The sequence below is a fragment of the Podarcis cretensis genome (genome assembly GCF_951804945.1).
Source record: "Podarcis cretensis genome assembly, chromosome: 7".
NCBI classification, from domain to species: Eukaryota; Metazoa; Chordata; class Lepidosauria; order Squamata; family Lacertidae; genus Podarcis; species Podarcis cretensis.
The window spans coordinates 13,710,388-13,729,848 of NC_137176.1; the positions used below are offsets into that span (position 1 = coordinate 13,710,388).

General features: G+C 43.6%; 1 protein-coding gene across 6 annotated transcripts in view; it reads right to left on the reverse strand.

The window, feature by feature from the left end:
• The window catches only part of CTNND2 (catenin delta 2), a 528,002-nt gene that overhangs the window by 457,677 nt on the left and 50,864 nt on the right, over positions 1-19,461 (reverse strand). For all 6 annotated transcript variants that reach the window (XM_079984908.1, XM_079984909.1, XM_079984910.1 and 3 more), the window contains exon 2: positions 4,031-4,164. In XM_079984908.1, the coding sequence (XP_079841034.1) occupies positions 4,031-4,164 (134 nt within the window). The remainder of the gene's footprint in view (positions 1-4,030; positions 4,165-19,461) is intronic.

Genomic DNA, 19,461 nt, shown 5'->3' on the forward strand with positions numbered 1-19,461 from the left:
CACCAAAGCAAGAAGCTTCTGAGCATATTCAGAGTGCCTTGCCAAAAGTAAAAAGAGTCATTTAGTTTCCTGCATGGTATAGGGGAAGGAAGCCGCTGGGCATACACAGAAGCTTGTACTCAGAGTAGAGCCACTGACATTAAAAGACAGGATAGCTCAATCAGTTAGAGCATGGTGCTGATAATGCCAAGGTTGCAGGTTTGATCCCTGTAAGGGACAGCTGCATTTTCCTGCATTGCAGGGGGTTGGACCAGATGATCCTCAGGGTCTCTATGATTCTATGACATGAGTAACTCAGGACCATTAATTTCAGTGGGTGTTCTCTGAACATACATTAGTTGGACACAATGCAGAATGCCTTGCACCCACTGACCAAAAGGAGAAATATAGTCATGAAATTGCCTGCAGCTCAAGGGAAAGGCAGCTCTGAGCATAACTTACTTCACCTGCACAGCTTTTGCTACCAAACTATTGGTATATCAACACAATTCCAGGGTTTTATTTTATTTTTTGTAAGAAGTGCAGAGGATGTTGAAAGGGGAGGGAGCATACCTAGATCACCTTGCGGAGAAAAATGTAGCAATGGAGTTGCTTGCATGGTACAAGAGAATGAAGCCTCTGGGCATACACTGAGTGCAATATAACTAGCTGAGTTTGCACAATCTGTTCTTCTGGACTGCAGGTATTTCAGTAAATTTGCAGGGGAGGGGAAGCAATGTGTGTTGAAAGTGAAAGGAGAAAAGATGCAAGTTAGCCACAGTGGACATGCCCACTTTGTGTACAGAGGTCAATGATTTAAAAGCAGCACTTGCTGTCTGCATGGTGTGCAGTTGCGTGTAAAGACCCCCAAGACCTCCCAAAGAAAGACACAGTTGACACCAATATTAGTTTAAGGTTACAGTGGTACCACGGGTTACATACGCTTCAGGTTACATATGCTTCAGGTTACAGACTCCACTAACCCAGAAATAGTGCTTCAGGTTAAGAACTTTGCTTCAGGATAAGAACAGAAATCGGGCTCCGGCAGCGCAGCGGCAGCAGGAGGCCCCATTAGCTAAAGTGGTGCTTCAGGTTAAGAACAGTTTCAGGTTAACAACGAACCTCCGGAACGAATTAAGTACTTAACCCGAGATACCACTGTATTGGCATAATTTTGGCCACAACTTTATTGATTGCAGAATATGAGTGCTTTGCTTAGGCATTGGTTCGACTAGCTGCACCTACACCTCTGGCAGGGCAGCACTGACAAGTGGACACTAGCAGAAGTCAGTAAGAGTAAACATACCGGGGGAGCATGTTGGGTCAAAATGGCATCCGGCACACTTCCTTGCTGCGCCACTAACCGTCTGTGCCAATCAAAACAACTTCAGCTCTCTTAGCTTAGTCCTAGCAGAGTTCACGCAATGGGGAAAAACTGTTGCTGTGTGTGGAAAAATAAATCAAACTGAATGCAGGCTTTTCTCTTATCTCCAATAGTCTTTAATGAGTAGAATAACATCGTAAATCAGCCCAGCGACGTCACTCAGAACTGTTTAACCCTGTAAGTTCTGATTCTCCTCACAGAGCATTGGTCCTATCAAAGACGCAACCTCACCCCAAAATGTTCCCAGGTGCTCTGGTGTGGCCCTAACCCCTGGAAGGGGATCAGACAAAAGCAAGGTGAATACCCTATGGAGTACCCTATCACAAATTGGGAGGGGCAGGTGTGACAACCTCCCCTCCACCACACCTTGAACCAATGCCTAACAGCCAAACCTTATAAAGTTGTGATGATTTGCTATGCAGCAGGCAAAACCCAAGTGGCACCAGGCAATCAGCCAAATTGGAAAATTCCTACTGGGCCCCTGCCCCCAAAAGCAGATGACCCATGATGGCATAGCAAGGTCATAGCAAGACCCTAAATATAGGGAGGGTGGGTGGGTGATCCGATGCACGAGGCGCTAAGAGGAAGCTCGATGCAACATTCAGCGGCATAAATAGGTCCCCCTCCCGGCTGCAAATTCTCTCAACCCCATTGGCCATAATTACCCCAGCAACCGAGGGACCCAATCGGGTTGTTGTGGCTATCCAAACGATCCCACCCACACAAACAGTGAGGTCGGTCTTAGTGATCTCACCACAACATGTGCCCTCCGTGATGAGGACACAATTTATAGATACTTGCAAGGTGCTTTTGGAGAACCCTAAACTAAGGTTACCAGATTTTTTTTCAATGAATCAGCGGACACTTTTCAACTTCAGTGGATTTTGTATGGGGACTGATTTGTAAATCCGGGGACTGTCCCCGGGAAATGGGAACTTCTGGTCACCTTACCCTAAACCACAGCAGTTCAATGGCTACAGTAATTCACAGTATATGAAAAAGTACCAGCTTCCTGTCCTCCCCACTTTCAGCAATGAGACTATACACACACACACACACACACACACACACACACACGCTCATTTATAGTAACAGCTTACCCAAAAGGTTTTTTATTGAAGCTTAGAATGTGCAAAACCTGAAGGAGAAGCTATGAAAACTTTTCAGGGAACATCCTAGCAGCTGATACAGAAAACAGAACATGGGCTTAGCATAAACTCTTCTCTGTTTGAAACCTTACATAAGCTATGGTTTTCTGGCACAAAAAAATGTAGTCTTTTAATAATTCTTGGCTCCTCTAGAAAGGCTCTCATATCCTACTGTGAGAGGTGCCAACAAAAGAATCTGGAGTGACAGATAAAGTACTTTGCATATGGGTTCTCAAAGAACTTTAAACGTAGAGGAACAGAGCCAAGAGGTCAAGTGACTTTCAGAAGCGACACTGCAGGCAGGCAAGACACACAGGCATTCGCCACATGGAGAGATATGAGCAGAAAGCAAGCTCCTAACATAATAACACATGTCCACCCTGTTTAGCTACTTTCAAAATATTTATTTTCCAAGGCAAATCTGGTTCTTAAAATTACTTTAGCTGGATCATGTAAAAATTAAGTAAAAAAGTACTTTACCGAAATTGTGCCTCATTGATTTCAATGGAACAGAATAAAGCATTAGGTCAGCTCCTCCAATGAAATCAATGGTGTCTGTTATGCTTTAACTTTAGCTTAATTGTTCCCATTAGTATTCAAACGTGCACCAGTGTCAACCAAGACATCTTTTTAATACCTAGAGCCAGCCAAACTGCATGCACAGGAAACCCAACGTATTGAAGAGTTCCTTCATTTATTGCAATACCAGGTACGGATCTACATATGCACCCAAATATACACGTCAGGGCACATGAGAAACACCTTAGAGCTTTGGCTTGGCAGCACAATGTTTTCTGCCATAAAATCTAAAGCGAGGTCCAGTCAATCCAAAAGTTTAATGCTGAAATTTGGAAATGAAATAAAGCACCAAGGAAACAGAGACAACCATGCAAGCACAAACTCCCTTTGGTATTTATTCTGCCATTGACTGACTGTAGACCCCTTCCATCTTTAAATTTATCTCCCTTATCTATTAAGCCCAGGATATGTGTCAAAATCTTATAACTGTTTATCAACGTAGCTCTCCATGGAATAGAACAAAACTACTTTAACTTCCCCAGATTTATGGCTTTCAGTACAAAAATTCTAACTTGGCCTAGATAACAGTAAAAAAAAGAGGAAGTCCAGATATTATCATTCCAAGCAAAGGAAAACAAATTGTTCCAGCAAATTATTTCACACCTAAGAATTTCCCATTCAAACCTATAGCAAAAAGTAAGGAAAACATATGCCATCTGCATTTCATACATTCAAATGCAAATAAATGTATGAACACTCACCATTTTGAGTGAATAGCATACTAATTTTCAGTTCCCTTAAGGCAAGGAAGAAAAATGAAGACTTCAAACCAATGTCTCAGTGACAAAATAATGAAAGTGGATTAAAGAAATAAAATATTTTTCAGAATATATTTTGCGCCTTAAAGTTACTCAAGCAAGTAACAGGTAGAACTCATGTGTATAACACAAAATGTAATAATAGGACCATGGTTTATTTGAAATTTGTCTCTGTTGCTTACTTGTTCTTTGACTGATGCCAGAATGGCAGATGTGGTCTCTGTTTCAGATCCATCTCCGTTAGATGTATTCAGGACAGGGCTAAGGGAACTTGTCTTGTCAGAAGACGATGGCTGGTCTGGAACAGGCATAGCTCCTGTAACACAGAAGCAAGGCATGATTACACATCTGGTTTTATCAAGAATTCACAGTGCATATAAATAGATGACCTGGTTTCAAGAAAGGAATGTCTAAAGTTTCTTCTTTTTTTGGTTGATGGCCAAAATTGTTTTCTTTCATGGAACTTCCCCTTGTATTTTTCACACACACCTTTTCTGTTTTCATGTATGGTGACTCTAAGATTTCCTTTTGCAACATGCACAATACCAAAGGTGGCACATGTTGCCAAATACTTTGAATGGCCTCTATGTGCTCCATGAGGTGTTTTTTTTTTTAAAAAAAAAACCTTCAAAGAGTTCAGGACAAAGTACATAGGGAAGCCACCCTACTTTATTCTCACAACCTTGTAAAACAGGTTAGTCTGAGAGACAGAGGCTACCCAAAGTGAGTTTCACAGTTGAGCATACATGTGTGTGAACTCAGATCTCCAGAGTTCAAGCCTGACACACTGTTCACTACACCACACTGTCTTCCTGTGGCTCAAGTTGCCTCTGTCCGAGAAAATACATGTCCAATATCTCTGAGTGCATGGAAGTAGCTGGGCAGTCATTTTGATCCTAGCCTTACACATTTGCTGTTGTCACAAATTCAAAGTACTGTATTGTTGTGAGTTGGGGAGGGGAGGGGGCAGAGAGGGCTGTACACCAAGACCCTTCTAATTCCTGGATCCAGCAAGTGTTAAAAATCTAAGCAACGGTTCAATAGTCAGACAGGTCTCTTAAGTATGGTAAGAAAGGAAGTGGCTCTGTGCCAGATAGCAAATGGGTGAGGGGGCCCCTCCTTCAACTTGCTGGTAGTAAGAAAAGACAAAAGCCAGAGCTGTGTATCGTGTGTGTGTGTGTGTGTGTGTGTGTAACATAGAAGCTAGATGAAGAAGAAGGCTGAAGCCTGTGTGGTTTTTTGAAAAGAAGAAATGAAACGTAGGACTTGCTCTTGGAGATTTTTACAGTCCTTTGTCATGAAGGAGGGGTGGGGGAAAGGCAGTGCTAAAGAAGTTAAGTCTCAGTTTAATGGTGTTAACACTTCTACAAGGATAATTCCACTATTACTTCCTCCCCTTTGTACCCTAATGAATTATTCACCAGATCTGATTTCCAGTTTGTATACTAGGCATGAATTTAATATTTAGCTATTTATTTTTTTATATAAAAAACGAATAGTATTAAGAACTTTTACATCTAGAAAGTATTGCTGCTTTAATTTAGCAGGAGGTGCTGGTGTCAAGACATATAAATCTAAATGGTTAGGTACCAAAATGCCTAAAGGGGTTGCCCCCCTCATATGAACACATCAATCTGCTAAGATAATTATCTGAGAGCTTATTTTAGGCTGCCTCTGCCTTTGGAAGTTAAGTAGGTTTGTTACCAGGCAGGCTAGGCCTTTTTTGTGGCGGCACCTTGACTTCAGGATATCCTCAACTACAGAATATTCTGAACAAACATCTTTGCGGTGCCATGTTCTTTTCTACTAGGTACCAGGTTAACAGTCTTGTTTTTTTCTCCTGAGCTTTGGATAGTAAATAATGCAACCTGCTTTCCCACTTTTTCTTGTTGCTTATTCATTGATGATGGATCAGATGTAAAGCAGCCTCGAAAAACCACTGGTGGAATAATAAGGCTGAAACGTGGTTAAATAATGCTTCACAGAAAATGAACAGGTTCAAGTGTTAACTGGCATTTAGACGCTTCTTACTGCGTATGCGGGTGGCGCTGTGGGTAAGACCTCAGCACCTAGGACTTGCCGATCGTATGGTCGGCAGTTCGAATCCCCATGGCGGGGTGAGCTCCCATCGTTTGGTCCCAGCTCCTGCCCACCTAGCAGTTCGAAAGCACTCTTAAGTGCAAGTAGATAAATAGGTACCACTTTATAGTGGGAAGGTAAACGGCGTTTCCGTGTGTTGCGCTGGTGCTGGCTCGCCAGAGCAGCTTCGTCACGCTGGCCACGTGACCCGGAAATGTATCTGGACAGTGCTGGCCCCCGGCCTCTTAAGTGAGATGGGCGCACAACCCTAGAGTCGGACACGACTGGCCCGTATGCAGTGGCGTAGCGTGGGTTGTCAGCACCCAGGGCAAGGCAAGTAATTTGCGCCCCCTAACCCGTGGATTTGCGCCCCCTAACCCGTGGATTTGCGCCCCCTAACCCTACCCCTAACCCTAACCCCCAGATGTTGCGCCCGGTGCGGCCAGCCCCCCCTGCACGCCCACGCTACGCCACTGCCCGTATGGGCAGGGGGGTACCTTACTGCGTACTAGCAAATGGCCTGTAAGTATGATAACAAGCTGCAGTCGGTGCATATTCAAGGAATCAGTAGGGAAGGCGTCTGTGCATCCACAAAATCCTGTCAGCTTTTACACTAGGCATTTACTATGCATATGCTTCCTATAGAAATAATACAAACTGTGTGCCATGATTACATGAAGGAGATACAATAGCAACTCTGGGATTGTGTATTTAATGTAGCAACTCCTGTCTGCCTGTGCAAAGGTGCAGTGTTCTCAACAGGGATCTCCCTGCTGCTTCTATTATTTCTCACATGACGAGTTGAGATTTCCCGTGCAATTCGGATATGAAGAAGTCCTCTTCCAAAAGGGTTGTTGTCGTCCCTGCCCCCACACCCCTGCCAAACACACAATGGGCAATTGAAATGACTGGGTCCTAGGAACCTTTAGAATTTAGTCATTCCTCCAGACTGCATTGGGGTTAAGTCTACGTTAGGAACACATGAAGGTGCCTTATACTGCCTCAGACCATTCAGACAAGCCAGGAGAGCACGATTAGCGTCCAAAAACACATTCAAGCCAGGCAAAGCACGCAAAGAAGGGTGCCAAGCCAGCAAGGGGTCTGGCTCAGGAGGGTATATAGGCTAGGAAAAACCCCAAGGGCTAGTTAAAGGGGCCTGTTTTTGCCCCCCATCCCCGGCCTGAGGTTCTCCATCCCTCTGGCAGGGAAAGCAATAGCAGTAAAAAAAGAATGAGATGTATTTTCTTATAAACGGCTTTTTTTTTTGGGGGGGGAGTATTTTCTCCTAATTTTTTTTTGAGGGGTGGTGGTGGCATATTTCCATTTACCATTTGAAAGCACCACTTTCACCTTGAAAATCAAAACAGGATAGTGTTTGGTGCAACCAGTTGGAATTAAAAGCACTACATTATAAAACTATAGCAGGACTGTACGTTGCTTTAAAGTTTGCTCATAGGTAAAGGTAAAGGTACCCCTGCCCGTAAGGGCCAGTCTTGCCAGACTCTGGGGTTGGTGCGCCCATCTCACTCAAGAGGCCAGGGGCCAGCGCTGTCCGGAGACACTTCTGGGTCACGTGGCCAGCGTGACATCGCTGCTCTGGCGAGCCAGAGCCGCACACGGAAACGCCGTTTACCTTCCCGCTGGTAAGCGGTCCCTATTTATCTACTTGCACCCGGAGGTGCTTTCGAGCTGCTAGGTTGGCAGGCGCTGGGACCGAGCAGCGGGAGCGCACCCCGCCGCAGGGATTCGAACCGCCGACCTTTCGATCGGCAAGCCCTAGGCACTGAGGCTTTAACCCACAGCGCCACCTTAGCAAATCAGAAGTTTCCATTGTGTTCGATCCAGAATTTCTGTTCCATAAACAGAAGGTCTCCTTCAGTTCACAGAAGTTATTTAGATCCGGTGGAAGCTCCTTTTCATAGGGGTTATGCCATTTTCAGCAATTTCCTGTTCCCTCAGAATTACCACCCATGCCAGTGTTTCTCAAACGTGGGTCTCCAGCTGTTGTTTGGTACGACTCTTATTATTCCTGACCATTGGTCTGCCTAAGTATAATAATAATAAATAATAATAATAATAATAATAATAATAATAATAATAATAATAATTTATTATTTATATCCCACCCATCTGGCTGGGTTTCCCCAGCCACTCTTGGCAGCTTCCAACCGAATATTAAAAACAATACAGCATCAAACATTAAAAACTTCCCGAAACAGGGCTGCCCTTAGTTGTCTTTTAAAAGTAAAATAGTTGCTTATTGCCTTGACATCTACTGGGAGGGTGTTCCACAGGGCAGGCGCCATCACTGAGAAGGCCCTCTGCCTGGTTCCCTGTAACCTCACTTCTCGCAGTGCAGAAACTGCCAGAAGGCCCTCAGCACTGGACTTTAGTGTCCGGGCTGGACGATGGGGGTGGAGACGCTCTTTCAGATATGGATGATGGTAGTTGGAGTACATCAACAGCTGGAGACCCAAGTTTGAGAAACATTGAATGCTGTTCCAGCATGTACTACAACCATCCAGAGCAGATTTGGGTGCCATAGGAGGCTGCAAGAGAAAGGAGGAAATAAAGGGGGGGGGGACTTCTACCTCCCTTACATCTGTAGGAACAGTACGTATATAAAAACTTGTTTTACAGGAAAGACAAATGGGTGTTACTGTACACAGTGAAAATGTGGGTGTTGATTTCAAGACATTTGATTTCCATATAATTTTTACTTTGTGTGTTACCAGTTTTCTACAATAGCAGCCATTGGAAATACTGTATTTTGCAAGAAAATGCATCTTTAAGCATGGTGGGAGAAAGGGAATAAGAAGGTAGATGAAGAGATACAAAACACAGAACATGTAGGGCCTAAGGCATGAATTAAATCATGTGTTTACTATGCACTGTATTGCATTTCAAGATTTTGATTCAAATTAGTTTAGCAGTAATTGATTTAAATGCTTGCTATGTAATAAGAATTCATTACTGCTCCACTTTCAGAATATACCTGTTGAATAATTTTTCATTGTTTAAGGAGATACCAAGGGACTTTTATTGTTTTGATTATTGTATTATGATGGTTTAATTAAAGCTTTCTATTTGATATTCCTAATACAGTCCAATTGCTTTTTTGATAATTTGATATTTGCATAAATCAATATTGGCAGTTCCTTAAAATGCAGTGTTTGAAATTTGTGCACTTAGCAATCAACCTGAATATTATCATCTGGAATCAGAAATATAGTAACCATAGTGTTCATGAACTATCAAAACTTGGGCTTAATGTACAGATGGAAGGAGCCACTGTCAGGATCCAAGCATTATGTAGGGTATATGATATTGACGTTCTCTCCCAACAAATGGCATCAACAAGGGCAAACAATACAGTTTCAGTACCATGGCCAGGCATGAAGCCAGACTTGAATGGATCCGAGTAACCAGTTTCCTCCAAGCATGCCTGAAGCTAGACTACCACCACCTTCTCAAGCACCTTGCCTAGAAAGGCTATATTTGCCCCTGGGCAGTAGTATTTTTACTTCCTTTTCCTTGTGAACAAACACATTCTGGGAAATAAAAGCTTATTCCAAGGGCGCAGCAATAAAACTGCTAACACATTTGCAAAGCTAAGCAGGGTCCGACCTGGTTTCAAATTGGATGGGAGACGGTGTGTTGCTATTCCTGCATAGCAGGTGGTGGGACTAGCTGACCCTACTCTACAGTGCTATTATTCTATGAGTAAGAAGCCAATTATTTTCAAAAGGTACTCAAATTGTCACAATTACATGGCACTTAAGGGTGTTATCTTCTTAGTAAACAGTTAGCATAAGGCAGAATTTATTCTGCCTAATTCCAAATATGATGTAATACCAATACAATGTAAGCTTGAATTTTTTTCAAATGAACACTAATGAACAGATTACTCTGTAAAAGGAGAACCAAAGGGGGCGGGGGCGGAATCAATACATTCTCATGCTACATACTTTTAAGGCTTCAAAAAAAATGTGGTATAATGGAATGCAATCATGAATTATGGAGCCTTGCCTAGAACCATGTCTACACAACTGCACATCAAGCAGGACTCGCTACTATTTGGGGAGGGAAATAAATTATTTACTATCTGGCACAACGAATAAAAGCTAGCCTCATGACTGCACAGTATCAGGCAGCTTCAGAGGTGAAGTGCTTTCTGCACACTTGAAATTGAGAGCTTGGCCTCAAATGATAATCGTACAGACCATCAGGGTTGGCTGTGGTTTCCCTGTGTTGTGGGAAGCACTAAATCAAAGGCATAAGCTATTTTCTTTAAATAGTGTATTTGATATAAAACGGATTCTTAGGTTGAGCTATGGTTCTGTTTAAGCTTGCGCATGGTCCTTCCCATGCCTTTCTCTTTCCCAAGTCTAATTTTGTGGGATGAAGAAGGCTACTTATTCAACTTCTATTGAGTCACTTTTGCTAGAATGTGCCTTAACAGTTATACTAGTTGTAGTCTCCAAAAGTTTTCATATACAACAGCATACAATTTTAAGCAAGAAAGCCTATGCACGAGAGGCTGGCATGAAGCGAGGTAGTGTAAAATAGTATTCAAATACTCAGCTGATAGACTAGTAAACATATTACAATCAACATTCATTAACAATATTGGTTGATATGAGGTAACTAATGATGGATCTTTGGGGTCTCCTTGGGAATTACCATTATGTTTGCTTCGATAAATATTTATCCCAAGGTGGCTTGCATTGCAGATGAAAACAAAAACCAATTAAACAATTAAAAAACAATAAAACAGTGCAATCAAATCTGAATTTAAACAGCAGAGTAGAATGTTTCAATTCTAGTGTTTTAAAATACAAGCAATTCCCCATGTGTGTAGTTATTGCATTCTGAGGCACCACACACATTGGTGGGATGTCAGCGGTTGTGCGTGCCTTGAACGTGCGCCAGTGGGGAGTTGTCTGTTCATCTTCCTTGCACTGTTCAAAAAAATATTCATTAAAAATGTCTCATTGAATAAGGGAACAGTCCTATACACAAGAAGATGGCATAAAGCAAGCTGGTGTAATTTTATGCTGGGTCCAAACCTTGTTGAGGAGCGAGACTACTGCTGGCTGTGCAGCCCCATGCCTATCAGAAACAGAACAAGCCTTGAAAGTAAAGCTTGACTTTTTGCCAGGTCACATGACTGAGTTGAACAGAGTTAGGATCCAGCTTAAGTCCCTACTTACTGATCTCCCCACCTTCATGCCCCTGCACCCCCCCCCCTTTTTGCAACTTACACTGAACTCACTTCAGCCAGCTCAAGCAGAAAAGCCCTGACTGAGCCTGGATGAGCAAATTACGCCACTGTCTCTTCAGCTGAACCACGTTTGCAGACTTAATGCTGACTGAGCCAGGAACCTCTTGGCTCAGCAAGAGATCCACAGCACCCTAAGTCACTCAACTCAGCAGAACTTGTAGGATTGCATCCTAAAAATGTCTTAACCTGACTCCTAAAAGGAACAAACTGTCTTGGGGAGCTAGTATCGCAACTGGGAAGTCATAGATAAATAGTCCAATATTTGGTGGCTTCCTGCTTGATAACTGGTCATGGTGGAACTAGGACCTCAGGGAAAGTTCTTAATGTTTGAGAAGTACAGTTGTACCTTGGGTTACATATGCTTCAGGTTACAGACTCCGCTAACCCAGAAATAGTACCTCGGGTTAAGAACTTTGCTTCAGGATGAGAACAGAAATTGTGCAGCGGCGGCGCAACGGCAGCAGGAGGCCCCATTAGCTAAAGTGGTGCTTCAGGTTAAGAACAGGTTCAGGTTAAGTACGGACCTCCAGAACGAATTAAGTACTTAACCCGAGGTACCACTGTATAGTATAGTAGAAGCTACCCAAGTCCCAAGCCACAAAGGGCTTCAAAAGGTTAAAACCAACACTTTGAACGGAGCATGAAAACAAAACTGGTAACTAGTGTAGATCTCTTGAAATTGGCAAGATATGTTCTTAGCAAGCCATTCCAATTAAAATCCTGGCAACTTTATTCAGAGTAATTGCACAATCTTCAAGCGCTGCCCCACATACAACACATTGGTAAAGGTAAAGGTAAAGGTAAAGGTAAAGGTAAAGGTAAAGGTAAAGGTAAAGGGACCCCTGACCATTAGGTCCAGTTGTGACCGACTGGGGTTGCGGCGCTCATCTTGCTTTATTAGCTGAGGGAGCAGGCGTACAGCTTCTGGGTCATGTGGGCACCATGACTAAGCCACTTCTGGCGAACCAGAGCAGCGCAGGGAAATGCTGTTTACCTTCCCGCTGGAGTGATACCTATTTATCTACTTGCACTTTGACGTGCCTTTGAACTGCTAGGTTGGCAGGAGCTGGGACAGAGCAATGGGAGCTCACCCCGCCGCGGGGATTTGAACCGTCAACCTTACGATCGGCAAGTCCTAGGCTCTGTGGTTTAACCCACGGCGCCACCCACATCCCCCGCAATTTTACATCAGATATATCAAAATTCCACTAAGTTGTATCTATAAACAATAACATAATTCACGCTAGTAGGACTAACTAACCTGTTTATAAAAGTAGTGCATTCAAACTTTATAATGGTGAAATGCTGAAAAGGCAAGAGGAGTAAGTCTGCTTTCATTTCTCTCTCCTTGCTTTGGATCACAGGCTTTCTCAGAGCATTTTAGTTAGTGAGACATGCATAAACATTAACAGCAAAGGAATGGAATGCCTGTCTAGTTTAGCATCGCTTTAAAACTGGCCGCAGCTGCCATCTGTGTAGCTGTAGTATACAAAAAAATATACATATACCACTAAAAGTACAGGGATTGGCTTAGTAATGCTATTTGTAAGAGAACATCTGGGATCTGCAAAAGGAAGTTTCAAAAATAGGCTCATGATAACAGCTGTTGTGTTCCATTTATAATTCATCTTAGGTGGCCTTTTACAGTCGCTTTCATCCTTAATAAGGCCATCCTATAGATGCCCATTGTTACCCAAATAATAGTGGATTCCTATACATTTCTACTCTGAAGGAAGCTTCACTGAGTTCAATGTCACACTGCTCAAGAAGTCTGTATACCATAAGATTACATCTTATCTGGGGAAATAAACAGCTATAAGTAGTTTTGACCTGGAGACTCAACAGTGTCTGACTATCCTGTTATAGGTGGTTGAGAGGCCTTCACCGTTTTGTTAAATAAATTCAGTTTGATTAAAGAGAACACCGTTAACATCTAGACCAGCCATAGGCAAACTTGGCCCTCCAGATGTTTTTTGAGACTACAATTCCCATCATCCCTGACCACTGGCCCTGTTAGCTAGGGATGATGGGAGTTGTAGTCCCAAAAACATTTGGAGGGATGAGTTTGCCTATGCCTGATCTAGACCCTGATGCTTACAGTCTCCTTATTTTACCTTCTCCTGGTACGAACTCCTGCAGCCAAAGCACATTTCAGCCATAGCCTGGTTAATTTTTGCTGTGCCAGGAAATAGGGATTTAAGCACACCACAGTTTTTCACATTTTTTTATATATAGCACCATCAGGTTATATGTCATTTTACAGATATACACGAAAGAAACAGGGGGTTTCAGATACTGGTTTGTTTCATTTTAACTAGCCAGAGTTTCTCAAGTTTGGATTCAATGGGGAATTGTTGTTAAATGTTATTTCTTTTTGTGAACTATTTTGAGGTCTCCCCCCCCCTTTTTACAATCAAATGGTATATAAATTTTGTGAATTAATTAAAATTAGCTACAGTTGTACCTTGGTTTTCAAACAGCTTAGTTCTCGAACGTTTTGGCTTCCGTATGCTGCAAACCTGGAAGTGACTGTTCCGGTTTGTGAACTATTTTTGGAAGCCAAACATCTGATGGGGCTTCTGTGGCTTCTGATTGGCTTCAGGAAGTTCCTGCAGCCAATCAGAAGCTGTGCTTTCATTTCTGAACGTTTTGGAAGTTCCGGAATGGATTCCATTCGACTTCCAAGGTATGACTGCTATTGAAAAGTGAAAAATTGCAGCTTTAGGGAGTGCATGGGTCTGAGGTTCATGAAAGCTCAGGTCTTTTAATGGCAAAACATGGTTTGCTGTTATGTCCGAATCAGTATGACATGCATTAAAATATTCAGAAAGGTCAAAAAAAGATACAAATTATCTCCTAAAATGTTTGCATTTGCAGAAAATGCCAATTAGCCGAATTTGTTTTTTACGGTTTGTTTTAAAACATGCCATTTTATTTATACATGTTTGAATGGTTTCTTTTTCTTTTTTAAAGGAAAGGAACAAGCGTACTGAAGAGAAAACTAGACAACCAGAAAACAGCCACTAGCGTTTTAACAAGTGTTCTAAAGAGTCCTTCAAAGAAAGAGTAAAAGAGAGGGTGACATATGGTTGAAGGCCATTTCTGCTTCAGCTTTTAAATGAGTAATAAACTAAAATCTGTTCACCTCCATCTATTGCAATGCAGCAACAGCCAAAAGCAATGATTTCCTTACTCAAGTGAATTGCCCCTTAAGCACGCAATACAATACTTTTCCAAAGCACTGGATGAGGGCTCACCCACCAACACCAATACTGTATAAAGACTCTCCTCCCTGCAAGAGAGGGGAGTGGTTGTGGCTGGGAGCCGGACTCCGCCTCAAGCAGGGGGCGTTTGCCCCCTGCCTCCCACTCAGCTGGCTGGCACCCACGCCCTCGGCCAGACACCCAACCAGGTGCCTTCAAGGGGGCATGTACAGCAGCCTGAATTGCTGCGGCGCCAGCCTCCAGCCCTCACTTTTGTCATCCCGTTGCGAGTCACCCACCCTCCACTCCCTTAGAGCAGGGTTTCCAGTTTTCTTTTGGCCTTGCTATGGACCTTAGGTTGGTCGCCCTGGTTGTCCAGGGGGCCTGGTAGGAATTTTTCCATTTGGCATTAGCCTTTTTGGTTTTTTCGCCTACCTCGTAGCAATCGTCACAACTTTCGTGGTATTGGTGGGTAGGTTAGGCATTGGAATAATGTGTTGTGGTGTCGAAGGGCTAGGTGTGGCCATCGCCTGTGCCTTCAATTTTTGGGTATTCCGTTAAAGGAATCTGGCGGTTGTGTATTTTGTCCGATGCCTGCTTGGTGGGAGGCCATGGCACGACCCTCGGTGACATCAGGGGAGAGCCTATAGTTGGATTAGCATCAACAGGCTCCACCTACTGGTGAATAAACCCCCTTTGTTTTTTAGACTCACCCCTCTCCGAGTGGGTGGAGTCAGCTGACATAATCCAATGCCTAAGCCAATATCTTTTCACTTGCTGTAATCAATAAAGTTGTGGCCTTTTCTTGCCCATTAACCTTATATCACGTGTCCTGGTGTTTCATTCCACTGCGCGGGGTTTGGGTCCTCGAACCACAACTCCCATTTACTTTAATGTAAAATATTGTGTGTGTGTGTGTGTGTGTGTGTGTGTCATACTTTGAATATGTAAAGGACACAACAAGAAGTGATTTTGTTAAAGACACTGAATTTATTGTAGATTGTTAGTTCAACTGAGTGTAGAGCAGGCTTCCTCAACCTCAGCCCTCCAGAAGTTCTTGGCCTACAACTCCCATGATCCCTAGCTAGCAGGACCAGTGGTCAGGGATGCTGGGAATTGTAGTGTCAAAACATCTGGAGGGCTGAGGTTGAGGAAGCCTGGTGTAGAATAAGCAGCTGTAGAAATCTGATAAAGAGTTGCCACTGCCAATTTGACCCTGCTGTTTGTTGTTGTTTTTGCATATGCCTGTCTCGAGAGACAGTGTGTGTTGTGATGTGCGAGGTCAGTTTGTGCATGCATGTGCACAAAATTCTGGCCACACCCACCATTGATGTGTGGCTCCCACAAATCTGGAGGTGAAGCAAAACCACTACATTAGAGGCCCAGAAGTGATCTCCCCAGGATGTAAGCCAGGGCTGTGTATATGGAGGTCTTGGGCTGCCCAGACAACAACCTTGGTGTGGTCCAAAGGAAAGCAGAGCACCAGCTTGGCTGCAGGAGTTGCCAGACAGAGGAGTACAAGGTGCCACCCAACAGCCTTAGGATTTGTGTAGGGTTTACTCCTTAGCTTCTTCCTTCTCCTAGATGGGTTCCCTTCCCTGGTTAACAAGCCCCATCTGCCTCTCACTTCCCTCTACGGTATGTGCAGAAACTGCCTTCCTGACCACTGGAGCCACTATTGGTTTTGTCCACTCAATCTGCAGGAGCCTGTCTTCTCATGCAGGGGAAGTCCATAACTCACTGAGAGTTAGAGACCCATCACCTGTTTTAGCTGGCCAGTTGAAGTCACTCCCAGGGTGTGGCTGCTGTCGCATGCTGACAGCTTCTAGGAGCCACAGGTGAGAGCTGAGTGCAGGGTGGCGAACAATGTCTTCTCAAAAGCACACTGGAAAAGAAGGAACAGCAAACAGAGGTTTGCTCTGTTAACAATTAGAAAAAAGAAAGAGAAGCTACATCCCTACCTCCAAACAAATTTATGACCCATCCCCTTCCTTCCTTTGCTTCAGCCCAAACAGGTCACCAAGAAATGCCCCACTTGAAATCAGACAAACCCCAAAACAAAATGAAAGTAGAATAGCCCTAGCTTGGAATGCCCCTGCTGTGATTTCCGAGTGTCACCTTTTAAAGACTCCTGCCTACCTATTTGTTCTTTCTTGCACTGCAGAGGTCTACTTAGGTCAATGTAAGTATAGCAGGTCAGTACTGCTGGCACATAATAGCATATACCACATCAGAAGGTGTGCAGGTGAAATCCCTTGATGGCATGCTGATGTTATTAGGTCTTGAGGGTGTTCCTTGAGTAAATATGCTGAGCTTTGTATTTCTGCTCTGTCATCCAGCTTGAGATATATGGGGATTGATCTGAGTACATATTGCTCCTAATTGGATCAGAGAAAATATATCTTCTGTCCCCTCTTATTGGAAAGCACAACAAAAAAATATCAAAGCGTTTCCCCTAATTTTACTAAGGCTTACTAATTAACTGGCATTTTCTTTTAGAAAAGCTATTTCTCAGCATAACTCTGAAACCTAATCAGATTTCATGAAAATGTCAAACTGCTGCCTCAAGCAATGTTCTGAAAATTAAACTTGCGTGGCATTTATTTCATAAAGTGGATTACTATGTTTAATGAATTTTGTTTTTGCATATTAAAATTAGAATATTTTACATTTATGGCATATTTGCAAATCATATCAAATTTTTATTGTTGCCTCCTAAAAATCAGCAGCATGCTCAACAGTTCCAGCTCCATTGCAATGTGTGCTGGCCAGCTACAATTTTATTTTTAATGACATTTAAGAAAAAATAACAAACAGTGTTTAAGGGGGCAATCCTCTGCAGTTTAAGCTAGCATAAAGCAAGGCAATGCAAGATAAGCCACCTAAAGTTATGCCACACCCTCTGCCTAATCTGGCAGAAGGGAGACCTTTGTGGGTTGCCAGGGCATATGACAAAGCTGAACAGGCTTAGGATCAGGACCCCCCTACTGTCCCGAACTCATCAAGTCACAGAATGCCCCCCTTTTTTCAACTGCTGGTCAAGGAATATTTTTGTTTCTTTATTTAATTATTACTTGCAAATGCTGAATATAGATAAGTAACAGCAATCAAGACCCCCCAACTCACCAGCCACAACATCAAGTCTTCCCTTTCCCCTTCTTAGAGAGTGCAGCTGAACACACCCTTTGGCAAAAATTCTCAGAGGCTCAAACTCAGGACCGTCAGATTATGAGACTGACATATTGCTTAATACAACATGGGGGTGGTGGGTTGAGCAGCTCACGGCAGGTCTGGTCACAAAAGCCAGGGCCAGGTGGTTATAGGAGGTGGAGACAATGTTGTTTTTCTCTCACTCCGTCCACTCTCCTTGCAGAGATGCACAACTCACAATTCATTGATATTTATGCATAGTGATAATACATCACCCCTGGTGTTCTCACCAGAAATGCAACCTTCAGGAACAGTTAACACCGGTAGCCCAATCCAAAGCAAGTTTACAATGGTACCTCGGGTTAAGTACTTAATTCGTTCTGGAGGTCCGTTCTTAACCTGAAACTGTTCTTAACCTGAAGCACCACTTTAGCTAATCGGGCCTCCTGCTGCTGCCGCGTAGCCAGAGCACAATTTCTGTTCTCATCCTGAAGCAAAGTTCTTAACCCGAGGTAGCAGGTTAGCAGAGTCTGTAACCTGAAGCGTATGTAACCTGAGGTACCACTGTAATAAGGAATGTTAAGAATGGCCCCTTTTGGAATTACACTGGCCTTGGTTCATCAAGCCTTGGCCGAGTCCCAGAACAGGCTCCAACAATTTAAAGCTGATGATAAAAAAAACAGTTAAAAGAGATTACATTTATAAGAAAAGGGTGGGCCCTGAAAACACACACTTCAGGTGTCAAAGGCTAGAGTAAAGAGGTAAATTCCACAACTTAAGGGCTGTCACAGAGAATGCCCCCCACCCAGAGGCGGAATTAGCAAGAGGAACCCGACTGCTGATCTTAACAACCAAAGCAAAAAAAACAAATCAAGCCAAGTACCGTATTTTTTGCACTATAGGACGCACCGGCCCATAGGATGCACCTATATTTTTTGGGGGGAAATAAAGGGGGAAAAAATTATTTCCCCCGCCCAGGCGCGGGGCTGGGGCGGGGGAAGCCCGAGCTTCCCCCGACCCCAGCTCCCAGAACGGGACCCAGAGCCATGCCGAAGCTGCGTGCAGCTTTGGCATCGCTCTGGGAGCTTGCGGGGCTGGGGGAGGGGGAAGCCCTCTGCCAGCCTCCAAACCAGGTAGGGAGACAGCGGGATGGCGCGCTGCGCCTCCCCGCTGTCCCCCGAGTTTGCGGGGCTGGCGACAGGGAGGAGCAGGCTTCTCCCCGCCGCCAGCCTTCTAACCAAGTCGGGGGACAGCGGGATGGCGGCGTTCCACCTCCCCACTGTCCCCCAAGCTTGTGGGGCTGGCGGTGGGGCTCTCCTGAAGCCTGGAGAGTGAGTGGGGTCGGTGCGCACAGACCCCTCTCGCTCTCCAGGCTTCAGCGAAAGCCTGCATTCGCCCCATAGGACGCACACACATTTCCCCTTCATTTTTGGAGGGGAAAAAGTGCGTCCTATAGGGCGAAAAATACGGTATATGAGATAATATTGACAATCTAGAAAATCCCTAACAGCATTATAAGTAATAGATTTAACTTCCTGCACAAAATCCACTGAGCAATTCATGCTGCAATTAACATATAGTAAAGATGTAGGAGGGTTACTCAACATGGAAAAAAACTTCAGCATTTTTTCTTCACTGGTGTGCTTAGGAGGCAGGTGTAAAAAAAAATATCAAAGATAAATTGAGGCGGTTTAATGGGATTTGTTTTTTTGTTTTGTTTTTTTGAAATTTTTGTTTGGTTTGCCATTTAAATTTCTCACTCTATACAAGTCCGCTTACCCTTCCAGTATGCAGAGTCACACAAAAATTGATCACCAAAAGCAACTGCTCTACATTAAGGAGTACAAACAAGTGAAAAAATAAATTACAGAAGCAGCCTTTTTCTTTACAGTCATTT